We start from the raw sequence: 24,432 nt of genomic DNA on the forward strand, positions 1-24,432 counted from the left end.
CATTTCAATAACGTTATGCTTTAATTCACAATAAGCAACCTTACAGCAGCACCCAAGATGTTCCAGTATACCAGTATATTTTCAAAAGGATTCAGGGATGAGGACACTGTCTGGTGGATGGGTGTAATCAGCCCGTCCACCCCCCACCCCTCCACCTTCTTCCCAATCTCTCCCCCTACAGCCCATGTGTCAGACAGTAAATATTACTGGCGTACTGACAGGCCTGGAGCCGTGACTCACCGTGTAAAATCGTTAATAAGCGGCATGATGGGGCCACTACATCCCAAGGTGAGAATGTAGGGGGCTGTTTTCATTCACAATTATCCAAAGGACAGCATGAAGTGTCCACGGCGGGATGATTTGTGGGCTGGAAACAAGAGTGCTTTGTCTTGGAAAAGAGATGAGGGCTTGGGAGCAGGAAAGGGAGATGGAGAGAGGTCAAACGGATGGGAGCGAGCTTGTGTATTACAAATTGTTGGCTTATTGCTGGATTATTGCTAGATTTATATATAAATTTCAACAGATCATTGGCGTGTTTTATACAATAATAAAAAAAAAAAAGTATTTCAGCTTGTCTACTTCAAAATTTCACATTTGATTCAATCTTTTACTTGTGGTTCTTCCATATACCAAACAATTTTTTTTGTAGTTAAAAGATGATTTATAGTGGTATTGTTTATTTTATTGCTATTTACACACATTTTATTTAACCAGAATCTGAAGCAGTAGAAATGGTGAAGACGTGGTTGTTTTTGTTTGTGATGTGTGGCTTGTTTCTGCTTTATTGCTAGAGACTGGGAGAATAGGTCTTGCATGGTTTCGTTCAGTAAACATACTGCCAAGTTAAATGGCTGATCAATCAATTTGACTGGAATCGATCTGAATCAGTTCAGCCTGCGTGCACACACAGGGAGCCACTTTATTGTAAATCAATCATTTTGAAAACATCTCACAAAGGAGCCAGTCCTTACTAACAAGCCATAAATTTAAACCTACAGGGTGCCACCCTTATCAGCCTACAAATCAGGAGCGCAGCCGACATCTGTTCTACTTCCTCCTCTTTTTATTTCGGCTTGGTAAGTCGATCTCAGATCTTTAGTTTTAAAAAGAACAAGCCACGTAAGACCAGACTAATATCTTTATATAAAACAAGGTTTAATCAGTCATTTTTTGAGACTGAAACCGGGGAGCACTGTAATCAGGTTGAGAGGCGCACAGTGAAAAGTGTTTATCTACACATTCTTAAGTAGACGATATGTGGAATAGTTCAAATGTGAGAGGAGTAATTTGTCATTAAACATTCCTCTTTAAATATGATCAGATGTGTTCCCTGCGCCCCGTACATCCTGTTTCCCCCCTCCACATATCTTCGGACTGTAACAATGTCCATTTGTCCATGATGTGTGTTTTTAATGAAAAACAGTTTTCGATCAAATGTAGTGTAAATGAAGTAAGGACGCAATATACCAGTCACCTGTAGAACACAAATACATCGATTTTAATTTCAGAAAATACAAAAAAGAAACCATGTACAATTTATGTACAATCTTTTTTTGTTTTGTACAAGACGGTATGTTTTATCAGCAGGTTATATTTGACAGAGTCAGGTAGATCAGCTCAGCACCATCCATTCCTTCACATCTGGTATCCAAATCAGTCATTCTGCTATGAGAAACCCCATTTTCCTGCAATGAATATGCTAATGATTACATGGATGGATGGATGTTTCAATTATTTATTGAAGTGGAAGAAAAGACAGAAACAATACAGTAATCCTTGTTCAAGTTAAGCATGTTAAGACTTGATTCCCTCCGAGTATTTATTCTGTTACAGTGTAATTGCTTTATACAGTTTCAAAAACTTAAATCTCTTTTACAATAGAATAGAATAGCCAAAATATGAGTTGTGTATTACATAGCTATTACATAGTACATCAGTAAGGTTGCTTTATATGTTGCTTTAATTAAACACTTTTGAATACATTGACAGGTGACAAACTAAACATCATAGTCAGTTCTACCCAGCATCTTTCAGTCATTGCTCCCCCCCCCCATTTTTTTTTTTTTTAAATAGTTTTTTTTATTTTTTATTTTTTACTTGTACAATATCTATAACCAAGGTGCTAGGATTTCAGCAGCTTGCACAGGCACAAGTGTTGTATGCCCATTTGAATGCCACTTTTCGCTCAAGTGGGTCTTACGGTGTTCCTCCTTTGGTCTTCATGCACTGCCTGGCACTGTGCTGGCATGGAGGCAAGGGTGGCTTGGATGTTCTCCATGCCAGTATTAGATGCCATGAGATTCATCAAGTATTACTGACCAATGACTGACTGATGCTGGCAGATGGACACATTTCATGGCACTGTAGAAACTCTGATATGTGTACACTGTAGTTTCTTCAAAGATGTACAAATTAATTGAATGATAAAACACTGCACATTCGTTGCAGTGGAAAAGAAATATCAGAATCACCTCAAACTTTCATCAGGCCTACGGAAGGTAAAAGAAAAAATGTACGTCAGCTTTGTAGTTTTGTCATCATGATCACTACCTGAGTATGTGATTTTGAAAAAGAAAGATCTGTAAACAAACAACCGATATTTTCAAACTATACGTGATAGTAACATTGAATTGGAATGTAAAAACCTGATGGTTAATAATCCTCAGCGCTAGTTTGCTTTCTGCTTGTTTCAACATGCATCTACACTTTTGTCATTAAATGAAACCTGCTGTCTTGACTGTGCCATCAGCCTTTCTTGTAATGTAGTTTGTTACAAGGAAAGGACCCTACATAAAAGAAAAGAAATCTATAAATTGGACCTTTAACTCTAATGGATTCTTTTTAGCTCAATATATATATATATATATATTTTAGGCTAGCAAGTACGTAGACAATCCAATTGAACATACAGTTACTCACATTGGTATTATCTTTTTAAGAAATCTACTTGCTACAAAGTGCAACACCAATGTAATCACAATTGAGAAAAACCCAATCCTAATTGTCCAGTTGGCAAACAAAGCTGAGAGCCTTTGAGAAATTAAATGTGGATTAGAACGGGCAAATTTATAACATTTATATTCTTTTGCTCAATGGATGGATGAGTGCTAATGTCTCTATTCTTGCCTCTATAATCTTATTAGTTCACTGCTGAATCTGATCGCATTGCATTTGCTTCAAGTACTTCAGCACGCTCTTCTCTTTACAGAGACCTAATTTAGGTCAAACATCGCTAATATTACTATGACTCGTTACGGAAAGAGCAGATTCATGTCTGTCTGAGGATCAACATCGTGTCATCAGTCATTCAATATTGGTTTTCACCTCAGTTAGCTTATGAAAATGAAAGCATATAGGTTGTTTTAGTAGAGCTCGAGGTCCTTCAAAGCAGCCCGTGTAAGTATCAAAGAGCACTTCATATGGTAAGCTGAGATTGTACCTTTCTGACTCGGGTTCACAAATCTTTGAATGATCTCGATTGATGTTACGTGATATTAAGATACATTTAGAAATAAAGTTCTCTGATATGTATAAAAATAAGTACAAAATGATTAGCTCATGGATAAAAAATAAGTATGTACTTATGTATAAATCTGACAGAGCACTTGCAGCAACGTTCAAAGGACTGTGAAACATTTGTATCAATATATACGTTCTACTTGAAGGTACAACATAGTCGTGTAAGTGAGTGACGTTCAAATCCATTCAGTCCACAGCAAGAGTATTACAAGTTACATCTTTGGCTGATAATTGAACATTATGATTGAGCTTTTGCTCTAGAGTATAAGGCATCACAGTCGGTCACAGGGAACATCCAAGCACTTTTCCGCCCCTGTGCCAACACGGTGTCAGGCAGTGGCTAGACCCAAAGGAGGAACCAATGATGCCCACTTTTTGCAATATGTGGCATTTTTAAATGTGTATATGTATTTTATTTTCTCGGCGTTAAAGCTCAACCAATGTTGAATTATCAGCAGGTTAGAGTAGTGTTTCATTCAGTCTTATAAATAGCAGAGCCGCAGATGCACACAAACATGTTATAATCCTCTATCACAGACAGTTTCCCACACCAGAAGTATAAATGATGGAAAGACATCAACAGAAGTAGTGCATATCCTCAATGTATTGCCAATTCCGAAGAGCTACGTTGGGGACGGCCATTTGCATTAGGTAAAACAAACATTTCCACGTGTATATGTGCCTAAACCGTCTGTAGGGATGAAAATGGGCATCCTCTCCAGAGCTCTAAGTTCAGGTTACATCAGGCAGCCTTCAGCACACACCATGCGTGAAAAGAGTCACGCAAACACTCGTTTCCTTGAAAAAAACAGCCACAGCCTGGAGGAGAACTGAGGGAAAGCTTCGACTCTTCTATGAGCAGTGTTAGAGTTATTAGGCGGTAGTGCAAAATTAAATTGACGATGGATACGTAACTCAATCGGCAGGACTGATCTTTGGGTAATGTTTGGATGACGTGAACGACAGTGACCCTCATCCTCCATTACAACACCCTCTGCATGGAGTCAGGTCACGGCAGAGGTGAAATATTGCAGTGAATCACAGGAAGTACTTTTTTTTTTCTCTCTTTTTTTGTTTGCCTGTTAACAATTTTAAAAAGTGCTAGGGGCTGTACAATCCTTACTTGATTGTCATTATGTACATCACTATGTTTACATATATAAAAGTACGGAAGTAACATTAAAGGTATACACACAGGAAGTCCCTTCCAGTTCTCAATCGCTTCAAACCCTTGAGTTGAACAAGGGAAGAACAATATGTCGCCATCATCTCAGTCATGGTTTCACGATTAGCGCTCATCTTTTACAGCAGGATGACCCAAATCCCTCCATAATGGTAAAGGCCGGGGATTCGTTCAGCATTCATCTTCGACTTCTCGGATGGGTGGAATCAGACTGCTAGTGGATTTGTATTGATTGACTTGGTTGGCCATGTGAGTGCTCATGGGCTTGATTTGAATGTTCCTTGGGTATGCGTTTTCTGCTTCATCTGTAAACCATCTCTTTTCTGTGAGACAGCCATGCAGGAGAGAAGCAGAAGACGAGAAACTCAGCGTTAATATCAGATCTTTAATGCAGGATCATGCTTCTCTATTAAAAAATAAAATCAATTCCCACACACTCTTTCTCTCTTTATACAGTACATGAACTTGATTTCAAATTCAGGAGACAGGGTGAAACGCACATTGTTGGACCTATTACTGATTTCATGAGGCAGCACGGTACGTACTGTAGCCAAATATAAATGATTGTATCGTGCTGTGTATTTGAGCATGTTATCACACGACCGGTTCTCTGAAATCAGGGGTTTTATTCGGAAAGGTGTCCTATGAGGACTCAAGCCATGGATAGGGCCAGCATCTGTCCTCATCACATTTACTTTCTCCTAGGCAGTGTCATTTTCCAGCACTCCAACATTTTTCCACATATTCCTCCAACTTGAAATGTGCTGCACACCTTGGAGTGTCAGGCTGCGACGAGCCGTGGGGGAAGAGTGTCACGGCGCAGTCGTTTGATGTAAGTGGATCTCTGCCTGAGGTGGTGCAAGGAGTCAGCCACCTCGCTTCGTTCCCCTGAGTTCACTACTGATGCTGGCACTTACATTGCCCCAAGACATCCTCTGGCCCCGCAAGGGTTAAAAGAGCCAATTTCAGCAGCACAGGGACTCTCATCATGGCTCCCCTCTCTCACACGGATATCTGAGGTGAATTTCAGCTGAGTGCGGAATGTGAAACCACTTTTGCTTGGATTGAGTGGGGAACTTTTAACAGACCGAATCTACATTTTTATTTTTTTTTCTTTGGATTAATGCAGCCATAAGTCACAAGAGGTCTTTCTTAAATTAAAAACTATGTTTTAGGCACAACGCAAAGTGGCAAATATGACAAAAGCCACCAATGCATCATTAATAATTAGCGACACAGGCGATACTTTGAACAAATACTATATAAAATGTCAAAATATAATAATTACAGATTGTAATAATAATTAATAGTCAATTTAATTATTTTAAATATGTAATTTGATCAAATTTCAGATTTTTATTAATTATATTATAGAATTGGATTTGAATGGCTTTGAAAACAACTCTGAATAAGATTTTATTATTTTCCAAATACCTTATTAGAATTATGTAAGCTAAACAAATACATATTGATTTAAACCTACATGAAGGAACAATGTGCATACACACTGACATCTCACACAATGCAGTTTGTCTTAAAGAAGGAAAGAAAGAAAAAGGAAAAGAAATAAAACCCTAATGAGAGGTAAATGAACAAGAGGAGTTCAAACAAGTCGAGGGGGATTACTGAGAGAGAGATCACTGGAACCTATCAGATGGACAGAGGGTAGCGAGAGGATGATAGTCGACCACATGCAATGCTGGGACGGTCCTGAGCATGACAAGACTGAGGCAGTAGCAGCGAAGGTGAAAAGTAAGCATGATTTCATAGGAAAGTAAAATCTAAATCCTCTCTCATAACAGTGCTCCACAAAGGACAAAGTTATGATTAAAAGATCCCACAACAGGTGCTTTATCATGCAGAATCATTAACTTGCATACCTGGGCCCATTCTATTCATCCTTGTTGCACTTTAGAAAAAAAAGTGGTCTATGTAAGTTTTACAGTGTTTAAGGCAAATAACAGTTATCAAACAGAATAACTGACATCATATCGTTACATTTTTATTCTGTTTTTTTTTTTACACTAACGAGAAATCAGTCTTATAAAAATCTAAATTAAATGTTGTCAATGCTAATTCAGAATTTATGACTACAAACTATTTAGCTCAATCAGTATTAAAGATTATGATGGATCTTACAAAAAAAAAATAATAAAGATATCAGATATTAACTAATGTAACCTACTCTCTAATTGTCATTTTCAATATCTTCCAAACTAACTTTTTGAATGACAACTTTTAGGTATGTATGTTAACAGGCACTTGAAATCAATGCAGGGTTTTACAACATCCCACAATACCTTGCAGCACCTCCATTCTGGAGAAAAGTCTCAACAGCAGCTTCGTGAAGATTGAATATGTAGAAGATACAGTTTTCAAAGGTGGAAATTTGTAAAGATCCACACTTAAATTATCCAAAGCTTCTACAAAAATACACACCATAGGATTTTCTGCTCTTGCAGGGCATGTAGGGATGGCGTGAAACCATTTATGCTATGATAATGTCTCTAAACCCTACCTGAAACATAAAAAAAAAATGACTAGAGCATAACTGAAAATAAGCCACTAACACAGACTAAAAACATGATGATGCAATCTGCAGTTCTTACACACACAGACATAATGATTAGACAAACAGGAATTCATTAATTAATGCTGTTCCCTTACTCTTATATTTGGAATAACGTCCAAAATCATCTATATCACCTATACACAAAAGCTGATGAAAAATTCTGCCTCTATTTCTGGAACATTATTTAGCTTGATAATAAATATTGAATAAACAGTTCTTGAGGTCTGCAAGGGACTTTTCTGCAATTATTTTTAATACATACATTTACAATTCCTAATAGAATGCCGTGCTGTAACAAATCTAAACTGGTGCAGACTATGAGATGAAGACATCTAGTTTATTTACAAAAGCTCACAGGTTGATTGTGTGCAATATGCAGACATGTTTCTGGTTATGGTGCACTGGCGATGAAGCAATGATCAAATGGTCAAAGTTCTATGTGTGGTCAAGGCAAGGGCCACATGCATATAACAATGAAGCAAACTCACACAAACAGAACATGGAAGGCTGAGAACAAACACACACACACACACAGCATCCTTTCTGTACAAGGTGTGCTAAACCCACAGAAGTGAACAAACACACACATACACTCACTCTGCTGGGTTAGAGAAATGAAGGCCAACTTACTTCTGTTTGTCACGGGCTTCACGTGCTTTGCTGCTGCGGTTCTGCCGATTGGTGGCGGGGATGTGAACAGACGAGCTCTTCTTGCTGGATGAATGAGAGGAATGGGAGGAGTGGGACAGGCTCACTCGGGACTGGCCCGCATTGTGGTCAAACTGCATCAGACAGAAGATCAGGTCCGTGGGCACCAGCTCAAACTCATAAGGTGGGTTTGTGATGACATACCTGCACACACGTTCAAGTAGTGTTAAGATGCCATTTTGCCCTTTGCAGAACAATATTAAACAGATTTATAGGTGAAGTGTATAATTTCATGACTAATCAGTTATTAGTCAATATTCAAATATTAGCATGTGGCTAAGCTAAAAGCGGGATTCTAATAATAGTAATTCATAGTGCACTTAAAATTGAACAAAAAAAAACAACATTGAAAAAAGATCACTACTGATTAAAATCATGCTTAAAAATGGTTAAAATGGCTTAAATATTCACTGAACTATGGGGTTGCTTTAATCATGAAGGAGACGTGACAGTGCCTTAGATTGTAATTAAATAAGGCACACTATAGTACACTTTTCTTTTTTTAAATGCTTTTGAAAGAAATCTCTTCATAAAGGCTGCAGCAAAACTGTAATATTGTGAAATATAATTAGGCAAATTTTTTTTATATATAACATTTCTAAAACAATTTATTCCTGTGATCAATTCATTACTCCGGTGTTCAGTGTCGCATGATCCTTCAGAAATAATTTTAATATGCTGATTTGCTGCTAGAAAAATAACTCTGATGCTCCTTTTTTCAGGATTCTTTGATGAAGAAAGTTGATGAAAACAGCATTTCAATAAAAGTATTAATTTCTTTGAAAAAAAAAAAAAAAACATTCCGACTTCCTTTTTAATTTTGTCCTTTTGAATATTTATTTATCTTACAAGCAAGCATAAATTAGTGTTACATTTTATCAGCTGTGATCCTACAGAAAGCTGCCTAGGTAGGGAGCTCACACCTTACTAGGTGTTGGAACTGGATTTACATTAATGTGGGCTTCATTTTTATTTCCCAGCAGTGAAGCTGGATTATAGGCTGAGTGAAATAATGAGGTTAATAGGTCAAAAGGACAGCTTACCTTTTTGTGCACTGGCCTGGTGTACTTAAATGTGCATCGCGCAATCTATAGATCCCAAAGCACAGCATGTTGTATGTTTTTAATGCTTTACAAAACAAGTCTCCGTAGCAACCGCCATCCTGAAAAAGAACACACCATAGTGCTTTAATCGTTCATTCATAACATTCAGATCATTATATGCTTATTTCAGGCATGACAGAGCCAACTTGAGTGTAAGAGCAGCTGTTGTTTGCCTCATTCATTTTTACTTCGATACAGTCCGTGCTGGGTAGTAACTGAGAAAAACTAATCTTGATAAAGTAATCAGAACCCCAAATTAATTACTTTTAATTCAATTATATTACATTTTAAAATGCTCATAATCAGATTCCAGGTACTTTTTTTATGGATTACATTGTATTCACACAATGAGAGTAAATTATTAATAATGTATTTTTTCATTCCAGTTTATTTTTTATTTTAAATGTAAAATGTTCCTTTCTAAATGAACATACCTCTTATTATACAGACCAATATTTATGCAAGTTACTAAACACTGCTGACTCATAGCTGTGAAATACTTTGACTTCATCATATCCAGTGACGTCCACTAATCATTAATACTGGAAGTTCATTACTAACCATTCAACTGCAGATTGATTCTGGAATCTTCGCTGGGGGAATAAGCATTAAGCATCGGCAACAATCCATCCTCTACCTAATGCATGCTCATGTTTTGATTCAGATTGTGTTTGAAGAGGAGGGGCTAGTCGCGCGTGCCTCCGTTGTCAGTTTGTGAGAGGGAGGGAGCAAGCAGCATGCAGTAAAATACAATTGTACCCATATTAAATAGTTTAAAAATCGGAATCAATCCGTGGCAGTCAGCATTGATATTGTGGCGGGCCGCCACAAATTAATGAATGTATGGGAAACCCTGGAATACACTACTTAATATGTGTAATCCAGATTATGTTATAAACCACAATTTACTTGTAATGTAATTTACATGTAATTTATAATCAGTAAAGGACCATAATTTTTAAGTAATCTAGATAACACTGGATATAATACAGTAGAAATACCATGAAAGATTTAATGCTGCATTACTTTTTACCCCCAGACTTCGCATGTTCAGCTGGTTCACTTGCATTAGTGGGCAGGGGAGACCCCAGACAGGGAATGAGCCCTGTTTGGGAAAGTGCCAAAACATGTCAGCTCCTCTTAACTGCCCACTTACCCCCAAGTCTGCGAAGGGCCCATCGTAGAGGGCCAGCTGGGCGACCCGACACCTGTCCCTGTTAGCCAGCGTCTGCGGCGTGCTGTAGCCACCTCTCAGCGCGTTCTCCTCAGCTAGCAGGCCCTCCAGCTCCGGAGTGGCGCCTCCTGTGACCAGCGTCCGGATCAGGGTGAGGATATTATCATTGAAGTATGTCTGCCAAGATAAAGAAGTAGATCCGGACGTGAGTGTCATTAGAATCACAACTGAGGACAGACAGGATTTTGGAGCTGTCCCGAGCACTGTTATCTAGACCCTGATCCGTCTCTTCTCATTTCACTCCCTGGGAAGGGAAGAGACACAGGAATGTAATTACGCCAGTTGTTGTTGTTGTTGTCATCGTCGTCTCCTCCCCACGCACATTCATTTTGGTAACACCAGCCACTCTTAACAGGGGAGCGTTTTGCACACGAGGACATTTTAATTATCATTATTGCAGCTAATTGCAGATTACATACAATGAAGAATAGATCTCATAACACAACAAGTTGGGGACATTTGTCTTGTATAGCGGGGTCCTAAAGTCTGAGACCATTAGTGAAAGTTCTTTTTTTATTTTATAGACGAATAGTTGAAAATGTTTGCTTTAATGATAATATGTTTATATGTTTTAAACATGAAGCGCTGTGTAATCCTGCATTGTTAACACGGTCAATGTCACATTTTAAATAGTGGCCTACAAATAACCTAGATTATGTTACTAACTACAATTTACTAAATGTAATTTATAATCAGTAACAGACCATATCATTTGTAAGTCATCTACACAGCACGTTATTGTTGAAAACTGTTGTGTTTTTTAATATGCTTGCGGAAATTGCAAAATATATATATATATATATATATATATATATATATATATATATATATATATATATATATATATATATATATATATATATATATATATATATATAAAAATAATTCTTAGATTTTTATTATTCACTTCACCTCATAATCTTTATGCACTAACTTTTAATGTCTGAGGTCAGCAATATTTTTTTAAATGGATTAATAGTTTTCTGTTTTAATATATTTAGAAATGTAATTTATTCCTGTGATGTCAAAGCTGAATTTTCAGTGTCATGTGAACTTTCAGAAATCATTCTATATACTGATTTGCTGCTCAAGAAACATTTCTTTTTATCAATGTTGAAAACATTTGTGCTGCTTATTTTTTTCTTTACTGTCACTTTTGATCAATTTAATGTGTCTACACTGAATAAAAGTATTAATAAAAATAAAAAAATCAGAATCCAAACTTTCTAACAGTTTAATAATCCTAAAACTTTACATTAATTTCAAGTTTAAATCAGATTCTGTATCCTTGACTTTTAAAGTGGTTTCTGACTTGTAGACCATGCTGTATCTTGTCCATCAAATGTTCTTCAGTGTCAGTGATGATAAAGTTGTCAAATGATTACAGTACAAAAATAAAATTTTCCACCAAGATCACAAGGTCATTTGTGTGAGCACCAGAGGGCTGTGTCACCGCAAGCCTGCACTAGAGTGACACCTCTCCGGGCCCCTGACAGCAGCATTCAGCCCAATGATGGATGAGAGCTGTCTATTAGCAGGCTTCACCTTTGTCCACAGTGAAATGCACTTGAAGGCTGCTTTGTTCTAGCTTCACTCAAAGTGAAAGGTACTGGAATTAAGCCATCATATAGATAAGGGGATAGTAGCGGTCATAGTTGGTGAGGGGGGAGGAAGGAGGAAAAGGGGGCAAAAAGTATCTTTCCCAATCTACCCAAGATGACATTGTTAGTAGATTAGAGCTCTTGGACCCCATAGCAGCCCACCTCTGCGTGTCAAGGCATGCCATTAAAGAAAACTTGAGCACTTACCTTGTTAAAAGATCTAATAAGACTCTTGAAAGTTCATTTCATGACACATTATATGAGGAGTCTTGGCAACAACTTTCCTTTTGATGTCAATGCTGCTGACAGTGCTGTCTGATCAATGTGGCACTTCATTTACCAACCTCTGCCTGGTGGTAACGCCTGAGCCCTACATCTAAAGCACTGCACAGCCGGAGGATGTCTCTTTTCTATACATTATTTCAAAGGATTAGCAGTGAAACATGCCTTCATGTAATTCTATATGACATGCCTTGATGGGAGAGAAATGACTGTGCACCTTTTGACAGCTTGCTTTGTTCACCAAATCACTGGCTGCTTTTGAATACGAACGAAAAGATCACCTGAAGCCTAGTATATAATATGAAGGATCCTTCACACAATGAAAGGATCTGAATCGACTTATTCTGCGAGGATTATTTGTTTAATGGATTTATGTAAGCCAATCTATTCAAATCAGTGAATAGGTGTCAATGTGGCAGCTGTTTAGCCACTAACTCACCGCACTCATCAGGGAGTCCAACACGCTGATGGCGAACGCAGTACCGCAGGCAAACGGCTGGGTCAGATACAGCTCCGTATCTGGGTCGTCATCGTCGTCTTGGTCCAAAAACTGAACGTTGGAGTCATTCACTGCAGTACAGAGAGAGACGTTTTACAACTGTGAAGAAGAGTCAACTAATGTCCTTCAAAGGGTGAAGTGGCGTGTCTCACCATCCAGCAATAAACGGGTTAATGATGTCAAATAAACAATGAGCAAAAAAACAAACAAACTGCATGCACATCAGTGGGCATGCATTCTGGAGATTAATATAGGTTGAAATATTGATATCTGTACACTGCAGTACTCAAAAATTTGGATCTAACTTGAATCTGAATATCTTAGAAGTGATAGTTCACATAAAAGAAAAAAAAAAATCTGTTTCTGAGAGAAGTTGCAATGTCTGGATTGTTCTTTTGAGTCAGATCCTTTAAATGAATCATCACTCCACAAAACTGATATGAATAGTTTGTAAAAAAAAATCGAACCGATCCTGTTCACGGACTCAATAATTCAGTCAGAGTGGTTAACGAATCATTAGAGGGGTCAGATCATTAGTAAATAAAGACTTTAATTACTCTTTGTTTCACATACAGCTACTGTATGACATCAAATGATGTGGAATACACGATACAAGACTTGTGAACTGCTTTTATTAAGCTGTTGGATCCTTTTTTAAACTTAAAATCCTCAATCACTATTCATCGAATTTGCATGGAGAAGAGTGGCTAGTATAATTCTTTGACATTTCTCTTTTTGTGTTGCATCAAAAAAGATAGTTCTACGTTTCTGAAAACACAAATCCATTTTTAAACATTGATATCTTTAGTTGGGCAGAAGCAGTCAGATTGCTTTGAGGCTATTGTGTATGGTCTCAGCGGCCAACGTACAGAGACAATGCCCTGAAATCCCACTTGGTTTGAACACAGCCCCACACAACAGTCTTTGTTTCACCCCCTTTCAAAATCTATGCTTCAGAGATTAGGGCCAGCACCAAAAATAAATAAATACAAATAAACAGCTTAAAGCAAGGTTTGATAGTTGTTGGTTTTTATTTTTTTCTAATTTGATTTCTTCCCAAACTTCCTGTGAGCTAAGGAAGAGAAATGTCAGTCTTTCAGACAGGCCGCTGATGAAAAGGAGCCCGGGCCAAAGAATTGAACTGCAGGGAGATGCTATGGAAACAGCCACAAGGACAGACTCGCATGATCAAAGGCCTAGTGATGCTCTGAGAAAGAAAGAAAAAAAAATCCTTAAAAAAGGCCAAAAACAAGACAGTCAATTTCAACCAGAACTAAGGATAAAAATGTGTTCAAAGTGATGCCATGGGAGCAGGCCTCAGCTGCAGCGAGAGAAATCAAGGCAAGCCGATGAAGGAGGCAGTGCATCAGAGTAGCGGAGGACAAAGGCGCAGCTTACCCAGTTCTGTTATCATTTGTATGTTGTTTCCACTGTTTTTTTCCTGACTGAATGAAACCAAAGGCAGTAGTTTGCCAGGCTTAGCTAATGATGATAAAACAGTGTTGAGGGGAGACAGTTATTGAAACAAGTTCAAAGCCAGAGAAAGAGAAAGCATAAATGAGAGTATCATGTCAAGAGTGGGATTAGAAATCTAAAGGTACAGTGTCAGGATGAAGCGCTTCTATAAGAACTCCATGAACAGTTTGGCCGTGTTTATTCACAATACCGGGGATGTCGTGCAGGGAAAGATTACTATGAACCATTTAGAAGAGAAAACAAATCACTCTCAACATGTTTTTCCACGTCTCTTGTGTAATCACACATATTCCAACACTAATACTGCAGGCCTGATTTACCAAGTGCTCCATTGATTTGCTTGTGTAGAGAATCTGCTGATGAAGTGGTTCAAAAAGTAGCTGTGTATAACTTTAAGTAGATTATTACGCTACCTATAGGCTAAACATTTTTCAATCTGCGCAAAAAAAACTTCTAGTTGAGTTATTACAGCAAAAACTTGAGCCACTGAACAGATGACAGTATTCAGTGTGACAAAAAGGAAATGATTGGAGAAAAGCCAAGAATTCAGGTGATGCAGCAATGAAAATAGTTGCAGCTAAAGAATGATCAACTCATGTGAGTTTCTTAAATGGCTGATGGTCCACATATTTATATTAAAATGTAATGAAGACAAACATATATATATATATTTGTCTTCATTAAATTATAATATAAATATATGGATACAATACAATAATTACTTAGAAATTTAAAAATTAAAAAAAATTGATTTACAACAATTTTTATATGTCAAAAATGCATACACTACAGCAGTTTCTCAACTGGAGGAACATTATACTGTGTATCATGCACTCTTTAATCACACATGCAAATGCAGCAACGCATGCTGTATTATCATTTTACTAATTCACAAAAGAAACTACGAGCATGCAAGTGCAACGTGTGAAATAAAAGTCCAGTACCAATAAAGCACATCACTGGTACTTCGTGTGTTAGCTGGGGAGGATTTGCATGAAGGTATGATATATTTTTTAAACAGATTATATATATATATATATATATATATATATATATATATATATATATATATATATATATATATATAAATAAAATACTTTATGATATATATATGGGTGCCATGGCCAAAACAGTTGAGAAGCACTGCACTACAGTTCAAATGTTTTGGGTTGTAAGAGTTTTTAATGTTTTTGAAAGCAGTCTCTTATGTTCACCAAAGCCGAATTCATCAAAACAACTATTTTCTATTTGAGTATTCCCGTGATGCAAAGCTGAAATTTCAGCAGCTATTATACATGATACTTCAGAAAATATTTCAATATACTGATTTGCTACTCAAGAAACATTTATTTTTTATCAGTATAGAAAAACAGTTGTGCTGCTTAATACTTTTGTGAAAATCATGATTACTTTCCTCACACTTCTGAACGGTTGTTTATCTCAACAATTGAATTTCATTTCACTTTATAAATTATTTATATGTATTCTCCATTTATTTATTAACTCAATTGTTTAGTTTTTTTTACAATAATATATTTAGCTTCCTGTCCGCAATGATTATTTACAGGAAAACAGAATGGGACATTTTAAGAAATGACCAATTCAGAACACTATAAACAAGTAGCAACTCAAGTTATCTACACTTTTATCATGTTTACAATTCTTGGGAGCATTATTAGCTTGACTATCTAGCTTTTCTCTTTTTGAATTACAGAAGGACTCTGTCAAGAGGATGAAATATCCTCTCAACTCAAAGTCAAACTCACGCTTTCAGATTAGTCAATGTCAAGTATATGTCAATGTCTTTAATGACAGATGATATGGACAGCCTTTGTATAAGATTATACTGATTATTCGTGATGTGCTCTTTCTTTTTTTATTTTTCGAATATTTATAAAAAGGCAGAAACCTTTAGTAAATCAGGCCCCATGTGCCCCAGATGTAGGACTTTGCAATCCCTCAGGGAGGAGGACTTTTGCATTTCATGTTAAGAGGACAGTAGTACATACGAGTGTGTGTGTGTGTGTGTGTGTGTGTGTGAGAGAGGAGTGTTTTGCATAGCATCTGTGAGGCCCTTTCTCTTTTGCAGCCTTTCTAGTGTAACTCGCTGTAATTGGGTCAGTGGAGAGTTGGAGCGACCGGTCTCTGGTGCTTTATAGTGCCCTCCTGGATCTAAAACTTTCATGAGTCCCCCCACCATGGGAATAGTGCCACCCTCATTGTTATTTATAAATGGATCCATTTTGCTACAACATGCTTTTTTCCTCTCCCTATAAGTCTAGGTCTCTTCCAGTGCATTAAAGGCACATCTGATGAGGATGCGACATTGACCAAGTCAGTGAAATATTCAGGTGCACCATTAAACACATCACAGACACACACTTCATAAGGAACACACCAGTGTGGCTTGAAACAGGAGTTTAGATTCTAATCACACTTGACTTTGACATGTTAGCAGTATGACTGCAGTCGCGTCTCACCAAGTTCAGTTATGATCGGGATGTTTGATCCCGTGGTGATGGATGTCTGCCGCACTAAGCCGTGCACTGGACTGTTATCTGGAGAAGACCTATCCATCCCCGGAGGTGTGAAACCTGGAAGAGAAAAGGGAAAACGACCGTCACATTTTACTTTGCTTATGGTGCCAAAACAGATTCAAGGTTTGCAATGGTGACCAAACCAGTAGCATAACAGTCAGCCAATACAAAGAAGATTTTCTTGGTATAATGCTAAATGTAGAGAACATTGTAGAGTTTGTGGTGGCAGGATACCACATGCTAGTCTAAAACAGTGAATCCTCTGCTTTTAAGGGTCAGCTCAGGCATATTAAGCAGTCGCTGCCTTCCATCAACTAGCAGGTATAAATTTTATATGCTGTTCATTTTGTTACCATAAAACTGGTGAAGTGGATCCTGAAAACCTTTTATGTGAAATGCCATGAAATACAAGCAGGAGTGACAAGAGTATGAAATCACATGACTTGACACTTTTGCATTTCCTCAAGCTGACAAGTAAACACTTTAAATCAGTAATGCTATATGCATAATGCATTGGCCCTGTTTTGACATCCATCGACTGAAGAAAAATGCAAGCGTGTAGTTTTTACAGTGACAAACATAATGCAGGCAAAAGATTCAGGTCACAAAGTTTTCAAAGGGCTGCAGGATTCTGAACAGAGGTTGTCCTTTTCAATGTAGAAGAACAATAGACTAAAAAGAATAGACAACAAAGAGAGACTGTTTTAAGACATTGCTTTAAATGTGCAGAGAATAATCCCGTCTCCTGTTTTGTGTATTGTGAAGACATCAGATATGCAGTGACAGTCAGTATCGACCATCCGGCATATTGAAAAGCATTTTTGCTTCAGCTCTAAAAACAAGAGCAAGAGTACTGTTGATTCTACTATTTTATAATTACATTTGTATTTTGCACTATTAAGCATCTCAACAATTAAATGATTGCATATTTAATGTTAGTATTTATTTAGAATTTTGGCTTAGAATATTAGATATCCACTGAAACAAGTGTTAATTTCATTTACAAAATCTGTTATTTTCTTATGGCTAAAATATGAAAACAAGATGTCAGTGACATAATTAAACATAGTTTGTGATTGTATCAACATACAACACTGTTGACAAAAAAAGGACTAAAATAGACTTAAAAAAATAAAAACTTTACTGGTTACTGAATAAATAAAATATGAATAAATAAATGGTTACACAATTCATACCTTGTTTGTTGTTTAAAAAAGAAAGGAATATAATTTGAAATGATTGAAATATTAGGAATGTCACGGTTTCAGCTTTTGAGATTTACCAATTATCATAATGTAGAAAGTGTGTTTATATTTCTGATAACATAATAAATCAGGACAATCATAATCTTGATCAGTAATAACAATTATAATTTTGATAAAAAATAATTGGATTATGATTTTGAACTATTATGCAGCATGACTAAATTGTGATAAAGTTTTCATTGACTAAAACCGGACAAAAATTCCTGGACTTTTAGTCAACACTGACATTCAATTTAAAAAAGGAAAAATGTTTTTATATATTATACACACACACACACACACCATTATCTCAAGACTAACCACATTTCACTTGGTCTCGTGCAACTTTTATTGTTGCACATCGATCACACTCCATAAAGTTATGTGCCTCCAAACAAACATGCACACAAACCTTTAAGTTATGCTCTAAATTCTTCACTGTGTTGTAGTTTTCAATGGTAATGCATTATGTATCTTGGACTTTGTGTACTTTATTCATAAAAACCCTAAAGCACTGCCAGTAATGCCTGTGTAGTACTTTCTCCTGATTTATTCAATAACACTTTCTACACAAGTTTAACAAGCCTCACTGAAACGGTGAGGTGCTAAATATTCATCAAGATTATGATATGATGTAATTTGTTACATCTGTATCTCAGAGATTTCAATATGATCAGTTTGTAATTCTTCTGATTCTTCTGCCTTAAAGACAATTAAATCATGATGTATAATTATGTAACATTAATAAGAATCATAATAAATAACTATATGTCTGCCCAGTTGGAACTCCAATCTGAAAGAAAAATGTGCATCATGTTATCTCTATTGCTGCACAAGTTTACTTGGGAATAATCGGAAAAACAAGAAAACTGGTCTTTGTGAGATAAAATATGTTCTAATATGCTCAGTGTTAATGAAATTAATCTTTATTACACACCATTGCTCTGCTGTTGATCATGCCAGATGTTGTGTTTAATTCATTAAGAGCGTAGTAATTACCAAACCCGCATGGAATCTGTGCACAGATTTCCACAGAACTACAAACGCCCATCAGTCACAAATTTCTACACATCCCCTGCCACTCCTGCAATTTTATTCAACAATGCAGCTAAACTGATTGTGCTTTCAGTACTCTCAATTCCACTTGATACACTTTACACTTTATGTTTAAACCAACAGAATTCCCCCAAATCAGCATACTGCTAACAGATTCCTTCAGGGCTTGATAAAGACATATTCATCAACAGTATGTTTAAAAGATATGATCATTCTCCACAGAGGGATGTGCTCTTCCTCAACACTACACACCGTTCAGCCTTTGGGATAATATTGGACACATTTCATCTGACAGCTGTCATTTTGAAGCTTTAAATCCATCTTTTTATGCAAAAGTGGATACTCAATAATGGTTTAAACGTTAATTGTTGTAGGCCAGCTTGTGTGGTGTATGTAATTTACGTAATGAAGAGCAGCTGAGAAAGTGAAGCTGCTGATTTGTACAGTCTGTTTAATGATGATGAATCCTGATGGGAACAAGAGGATTACATGTTTATTCGAATGCATAAACAATCTGTTCGAGTCAATTTGTCGGCAAACAAATCTGCCGCGGTCCAGCAATTGGAGGCAAATACACAATATGCACAAAAGTGTTAGTTCAGAGCTGTGGTTACAGAGTAAATATACAATAGGTCTGCTCAGAATCGCATGCGTATTCTAATATTGCACATACATTGCACAAATTTTGTTTCTTAATGTTTGCATAAAGTGTCTAAATGACTGATTTATTGTGTTTCTTAATGCACAAACATTCTGCTTTTATTCTTTAGTAACTGATGTCTTCCCTTGTTCTATTAAACCAATTTGGGCAGAAAAAATGGACCTTGTTGTCTTTGAAAGCGCACAGTAGATGACTGTTTTCACAGTCTAAAGCTCTTGAGGAGTATTCTCCATGCCCTGAAGTATTCTTGGCCACTCCTTACCTTGGGAATTAGCCTGCAAGATCCCAATGCTGTCATCAAACTGCATAGATTTGATGTTAAGAGTCGCCAAGATGCATTCCTTGTCCTGCAGTGAAGCATCGTCGATATTGCTCTGATTGGCTGACAGGATAACGCACATGTCACAGAGGTTGATGTTGACGGCCCTTAAATCAGCTCGACTTAATGGTGTACCCTTCAGCGGAGAGAGAGAAAGGAAAGAAAGGGAAAAACAAATTAAAGACGGTGCAGGAGCTCAGGGAAATTAGTTAACAAGTATTTACTTTTCTAAGGGCAGTGACATTCAGCTGATCTAACTATGTGCCGAGGGAAGAAAGGATGTAGTCTAATCTAGAAGGCTAGCCTTTGCTGACGGCAGCTTTTCGGTTGCGTTTTTCATACACAGTCAAGTCAATGCTTAGCACTAAAGCAGGAAGCAAATCCTGAGATTCACATCTGCTGCCAAAACATCAACACTTGAAATCAAATTGTGGCGACACTTTTCAATGCAAAAAACTGGTAATGTCTTACTCCTTGAGTCACACAAATACATAACATTTACACTAGATATCTTTTTTTTCTCCAAGGTAAAACCTCTATGCTCATTTTCAATGCGTGTACTCACAGGTAAGATGGAGACTTTGGGGAAGTTGTGAAGGGTTTCCCACTCTCTTTTCAGATAATCTAATGAGCCCACAAACACGATGGGCTTTAGCTCGTGGTAGTGGAAGTTGCTTGCTCTCAAAGGCATCACCAGGTTTCGAAGCCCCACTAAAGCTGACGTGACATCTCCAAATATACACACTACTACATGTCCACTTAAAACCGTCATGGAGGCCTCGCTTCGTGTCTGTCATGAAAAAGCCAGAAACAAATAAGACGGTTATAATCTCATCAGCAAGAATGGAATAAGAGCTCATCTACTGCCATCCATAAAAAAACAACTTAAGCTGAAGGAGTAGTGTATATATTGTATAAAAGGAAAAAGGGCAGACATGCTGTATTTAACTGATTGAAATTTAATCACATAATAGCAATAAAGTATAATAGCACCATATGGAATTGTGAGAAAAAGCGCATTAAACGGCAATAATAATTGAAGAGAGCAAACAATGTCATTGTAGAAAATGGCAACAGCATTTTTGTATGTTCAAGCACATTATCATGAGAAAAAAAAACACCTGTTTAGGACTTTTACTCAAGATTCTATACATTTAGTCAAAGCAAATATATACTTACCCCCCCCAAATAATTATCATATTATTATCAAATAATAATCATTATATTCTTACACTTTGGTTCACTGTGCACTAGGCAAGTAATTCACAACATGAACAAAAAGGTTTGGGAGGTTTTTCATTACTTTCATTATAGGGGAAAAATACAATGCACTTGCTCAAAATTGCATACCTATTCTAATAATAAGAATAGATTTGTAAGTTCACTGTGCACAAAAGATAATAGCAAAATGAGTTTTACAATCTCAAACATTTAAAAGTATATATATATATATATATATATATATATATATATATATATACACATAGATATATATATATATATATATATATATGTATATATATATATATATATATATATATATATATATATATATATATATATACTGTATATATACACATATACATATATATATATACATACATACATACATATATATATATATATATATATATATATATATATATATATATATATATACATATATATATATACATATATGTATATATATATATATATATATATATATATATATATGTATATATGTATATATATATGTATATGTATATATGTATATGTATATATGTATATATATATATATATATATATATATATATATGTATATATATGTATATATATATATATATATATATATATATATATATATATATATATATATATATATATATATATATACATATATATACATATTTTTTCATTATTAGGCATTTTGGAAGATGACACAAATGAATAGGAAAATAAATTACATATCAATATTTGTATTAAATATTAGTTATTATTATGAAAATCCGGCCAATTATTACTCCCCTTACTACACTTCTTTTTTCAACATGCTATCCCAACAGCACAACATGCTACATTTTATCCCAACAACACTGTATTAATGCCAATTAATACAGTGTATAAATAACCAGTTTATGGACATTTTACATGTACATTGCATAAAGTAAAATGGTATATCAAAAAAATGTTTTATATATCTTTTAGAACAATAGTGAGAATACCCCCCCCCCCCCCCCAAAAAAACGTTATTATGTGTTTTTTAGTTGTTGCTCTGATTTATTAAGCGTGATCATAGTGCTGTAAGAATAGTGCATGAATATCATAGGATGTCAATAAAAATATGCCATTATGCCATTTGCAGTATTAAGGATTGCACTTAAAAATAGTTAATTTGCTAAATTTTAAATTTGCTACAAAATTCTTGTAACAAAGTGGTGCTTGGACATTCTTTAAAGATAGTACCTAACCTTTAATTTTAGACATTAAAATTGGGATTAACACTGCAGTTTAAAAGGTCCGGTACCTACCAGAATGGCCTTCTCAATATCGTTGGATGGACACCAGTGAAACATTCCAGTAGAGTCGTATCTTTTCACACTTGTATCCATGTTCTCAATCTGCTCATTTCCCGGAATGAGTAGAGGGTCATGTCTGAAACCGAGCACAAGGAAGAGAAAGCGTGTAAGAAGAAAACATGTACACTTGCCCTTGTTTGCAAATGCAGGTTAGTTAAAAAAAAAAAAAAATGTGACAGTGGGAATCTATCTTCTGGGCTTAATTGTGACATTTGTCAAAGGACAAACTTTCAGCACATCTCACCAGACGTCTGCTGACAATAAATAAGCAGTAAACAGGCCTGTGCTGACATGGCTTATCATTGTCAGAATGAATTTGTGCATTGGACTCCATCATAACGGCAGCTCTCTCCGGGCTGAGTCATCAAAGCGTCCGCGCCGGTGACAGCACTGGAGTGGAAGAGATGGAGCCGGAGCACTTCAGTGACTGAGTGGCACCAGAATGGAACGCCAATTACCGGCTTTTACTCCGCATCACTCTTGACGTGATGCGTCCAACGGTAAAAGCTTTAACAGAGCTGCACTTTAAATATTTTAGGAATTTGCCCAATCACATTTTGTTCCCCCAAACTGAAGGCCATTAATGTTTCAGCAGCGTGTCACGTCTAAACAGGCTAACCTATATCAGCACGTCCTGCAGAAGCTGATCCGCAGGGCATGTTGACCGTGAAAGAAGTGTCAGCACTCAGGTACAGAATGCATTCATACCCCCTTGAAAGCTTTCTAAACAGCTCTGTAGCAGAACTATAGAACTGAAAAACTGAATTCACAAACTAAATGTTCTGGGGATGTTTGGTATGAATAGCAACACAAAAAATTTTTAGAATGTAATTTTGAGCTTGTTTTTGTTGCATTCTCTGCCTCAAATACACTTATTGGTAGTATTTAACACAGGCATGCGTGCACAATTTAATATGCTTCATACAACATATATATAAAATTTATGTGTGTGCATAAAAAAAAAAAATGTTGGTCATTTGTTTTGCGCAATTCTAGGCAGATTAAATATATTGCCTTAGAATTGTCCAATAATTGTGAATTATTAAAACAACAGATTGGGATGTATATATACACACACAATATATTTGAAACTATTTAGTTGACAATATACATTCTTTAATATTGCAATGATTTTGATCTGTCTAATTGTTTGGCCATCATATTTACTAACGACTGTCATCGAACCAGTTTGCGATCCCTGTAGAAGCTGTTAAACGTTAAAGCACAGATGAGGGTGATTTCTTAAAAGGCACTGTTTTATTTGCAAGAGGTGGAAGGACCACCACAGAAGGAAAGATATAATAAAATATAAAAACAACAAGTGCTGTCCATGAATTTCATATACTGAAATCAATACTGATAAAAGTAACAAAAAACATGATATTTTTTTTTCTTGTTTTATTTTTTTTTTGGCTGCTGAACCAGTTCTATATTCTATGTGTGCATTTCAATAAAGTTATGTTATAATTTGTCTCCCCAGTGACACTAGAATTAATACTCCACTTTTTCTGCCAGCAGTTTTTGAGAGAAACCACAGAACTCTTGTAAATGCAGAGAACTGTCAACTAAAACCCACCGTGCAGCATGTTACCGAGCCAGAGACAGGCCAAAAGGGCTGGCTTTGAGGAAATGGCCTCGGGGCAGACAACAAAGCCCCATTTCTGAGATGTGGCTGCAGGGGAACATGCGCTCTCAGAATCTGCTCGACCCAGCTATTGTTGATAATATTATCCACAGATTAACAACCATATACAATGAATTTCAACAAACAAAAAACATGAGATCCTCTTTTTTTTTTAAACCAATCCTGATAATGACAGGAGATGATTTTGTTATATTAGTGTACATATTGTTACATGATTAATGCATGAAACAACTCA

The 24,432-nt window shown here is 36.3% G+C and overlaps 1 protein-coding gene across 11 annotated transcripts in view; it reads right to left on the minus strand.

Annotated features, from left to right (window-relative positions):
- Positions 1–1,477: 1,477 nt before the first annotated feature.
- LOC128026419 (calcium-activated potassium channel subunit alpha-1) overlaps positions 1,478–24,432 on the minus strand; it is a 256,870-nt gene continuing 233,915 nt past the window's right edge. For 4 of the 11 annotated variants that reach the window (XM_052613533.1, XM_052613534.1, XM_052613532.1 and 1 more), the window contains 11 exons: positions 22,505–22,628; positions 20,560–20,784; positions 19,938–20,130; positions 16,658–16,771; positions 14,100–14,183; positions 12,642–12,772; positions 10,242–10,436; positions 9,026–9,144; positions 7,905–8,126; positions 6,583–6,611; positions 1,478–5,025 (listed from right to left, as the gene is read on the minus strand). In XM_052613533.1, coding sequence (XP_052469493.1) covers positions 4,874–5,025; positions 6,583–6,611; positions 7,905–8,126; positions 9,026–9,144; positions 10,242–10,436; positions 12,642–12,772; positions 14,100–14,183; positions 16,658–16,771; positions 19,938–20,130; positions 20,560–20,784; positions 22,505–22,628 — 1,588 coding nt within the window. In that variant the 3' untranslated portion in view covers positions 1,478–4,873. The remainder of the gene's footprint in view (positions 5,026–6,582; positions 6,612–7,904; positions 8,127–9,025; positions 9,145–10,241; positions 10,437–12,641; positions 12,773–14,099; positions 14,184–16,657; positions 16,772–19,937; positions 20,131–20,559; positions 20,785–22,504; positions 22,629–24,432) is intronic. The other 7 variants (XM_052613536.1, XM_052613535.1, XM_052613542.1 and 4 more) reach the window with 3 other exon arrangements.

The sequence above is a fragment of the Carassius gibelio genome, chromosome A13 (assembly GCF_023724105.1).
Source record: "Carassius gibelio isolate Cgi1373 ecotype wild population from Czech Republic chromosome A13, carGib1.2-hapl.c, whole genome shotgun sequence".
NCBI classification, from domain to species: Eukaryota; Metazoa; Chordata; class Actinopteri; order Cypriniformes; family Cyprinidae; genus Carassius; species Carassius gibelio.